Below are 2,111 nucleotides of genomic sequence, written 5' to 3'. Positions count from 1 at the left end.
AGAGGCTGCCATCAGTATGTTTTCTGTAGGGACTCTAGACATCTGTTTACTACAGTCAGGCTTGGGTAAGCTCCACTCCATGGTTAATTTACCTCATTCCAAAGAACCTCTATGGGGCTAGAGAGCCTGGGTCCCCAGTGCCTGCACGGGTCAGCCACTGCCCAGTTAGTACAGTCAGCCTCCCCAGACTTGGCTTTCCCCATGGTTTTCACCTAGCTACAGCCTTAGAAACAAGTTACCACCACCGCCGTGCCTCGTAAGTTTTGTCAGGCTCCAAAAGTATGTTAGCTAGTTGGAAAACCCGAGTGATACAGGTCCCTGAACATGAACAGCGGCTCTGAAAAGGGCCTTTGGAATAAGACCGTCAGGCAAGATTGCATAATGAATGGCCTAGATACGCTCCCCGCGAATGCGGCGTGCCAAGTACATATCCTTTGGTATGATGGTGATACGCTTGGCATGGATTGTGCACAGGTTGGTGTCCACGAAGAGGCCCACCAAGTAGGCCTCGCACGCCTCCTGCAGCGCCATCACCGCCGAGATCTGGAAACGCAGGTCAGCCTTGACCTTCTGCGCGATCTCGTGCACCAACCTCTGGAATGGCAACTTGAGCAGGAGCAGTTCTGTGGACTTCTGGTAGCGCCGGATCTCTCGCAGGGCCACAGTGCCCGGGCGGTAGCGGTGCGGTTTCTTCACTCCGCCAGTAGCCGCTGCGCTCTTATGAGCCACCTTGCTAGCCAGCAGCTTGCGTGCTGCTTGACACTTCTGCGCAGTCTGCTTGGTGCGGGCCATGACTCCGTAGCCGGTAAGACCTGCTGCTGAAGCTCCTACTACTTCTGCTGTTCCACTGCCCCTGGTCGTAAAACACTTGAAAAGCCCAATGCGCCTGCTTTTATAGAGGCTGGAACCCTTCCATTGGCAGGTCGCGGGGTGGCGCGATGGCAGGCTGAGCTCTGATTGGTCCATGGGGTTCTCCGCCCTGGGTCTATCTTTTATCTTCAAGTTGCTGGGGCGTGATGGCTCAGCTGGGCCGGGTCTCGGGTTATTTTCAGACCCCCAGTGGGTGGTCCTGGTCACACAGGGTCCGCCTCCAGGTGGTAGTCTTCTCAATGTGGCTGTCATCATGGGTGTCATCTCTCCCTACAGGGCTTCCTCGCACCTCCTCCCTCCGCCACTCCCATCACCTCCCCTACGCACAGGTCGGGAAGAACCTTCTAAAAGCCCACGTTCTGCATTCGGCCCTTGAGCAATGACAATGTTTAAGTTCCCTGCACATGGTTAAAGTTTGAATCCCCTGCCTTTGTGCCCTGCAAAGAGCCCCTTACCCGTGTGACGGAGACGAGAGTTGGGTGGGGGTCGCTGCTGCTGAGCAAGGCATGGTGTACCCCCAGGTTCCATCCTTCTGCCGTGGATGGTCTGCTGAGCTGCATGCCCCACTGATGACTCTAAACAAGATGCCCAATTGCCCAGCTTTGGTTGAACGACTGTCCTTCCCCTGGGCCCTGACCTGGGCCCCTCCTGAGGATGGCCTACCTCGAGCTCAAGCCCTCCCTGGCCTGCTGTCCCACCAGCCACCCTGGGGTCCCACTTCCCCAGCTGGCATTCCTACTCCTATTCACTCTTCCCTAGACGAGAATCCCTCCTGCCTAATTCTCCAGGTGCTTGCAGATGTTAGGTCATAGCTGAAGGGTCCTGGAGTGCACCCTCCCAATATATGCCATTTCCACGCAAGGATTATTTTGAGCTAAAGACACATAAAATTAACAGCAGATTCAGGAAAGGTGTCCTGACCTCCCTTTTTCCTCCTGAAAATGGGAGTTAACTCTCCCATACAGACTGCTGGCCCTGCATCTGAAGGCAAGAAATATTCTTGTCATCAAGCCAGGAATTTAGGACCCAAGAGGACTCTGCACAAACAGACCTACCTAACACGATTCTTAATCTTGCTATGGCCTCCCCGATAGTTTACTTTCTTTTCTACGGTTGCCCTTTTTGTCCAATCTAGTATGAAAGCAAATGCATGTCTTCATTTACTTAGGGGGGCTTCCGTGTGATGTAAACTTAAATGCCTTTCTCTCATTTGGCTATCTTGTTACAGAGCCCCAACGAGA

General features: G+C 53.8%; 1 protein-coding gene across 1 annotated transcript; it reads right to left on the bottom strand.

Moving 5' to 3' along the window:
- Nucleotides 1-390: 390 nt before the first annotated feature.
- Nucleotides 391-792, bottom strand: H3-4 (H3.4 histone, cluster member). Its single transcript, XM_017653286.1, has one exon. The coding sequence runs from the start codon at nt 790-792 to the stop codon at nt 391-393; it is 402 nt and encodes a 133-aa protein (XP_017508775.1).
- Between the last annotated feature and the right edge of the window lie 1,319 nt (nt 793-2,111).

This window comes from Manis javanica, chromosome 14, assembly GCF_040802235.1.
Source record: "Manis javanica isolate MJ-LG chromosome 14, MJ_LKY, whole genome shotgun sequence".
Lineage (NCBI taxonomy): Eukaryota > Metazoa > Chordata > Mammalia > Pholidota > Manidae > Manis > Manis javanica.
Note: the sequence above shows the minus strand (reverse complement) of the source record. Positions and strands in the feature narration are given on the sequence as shown.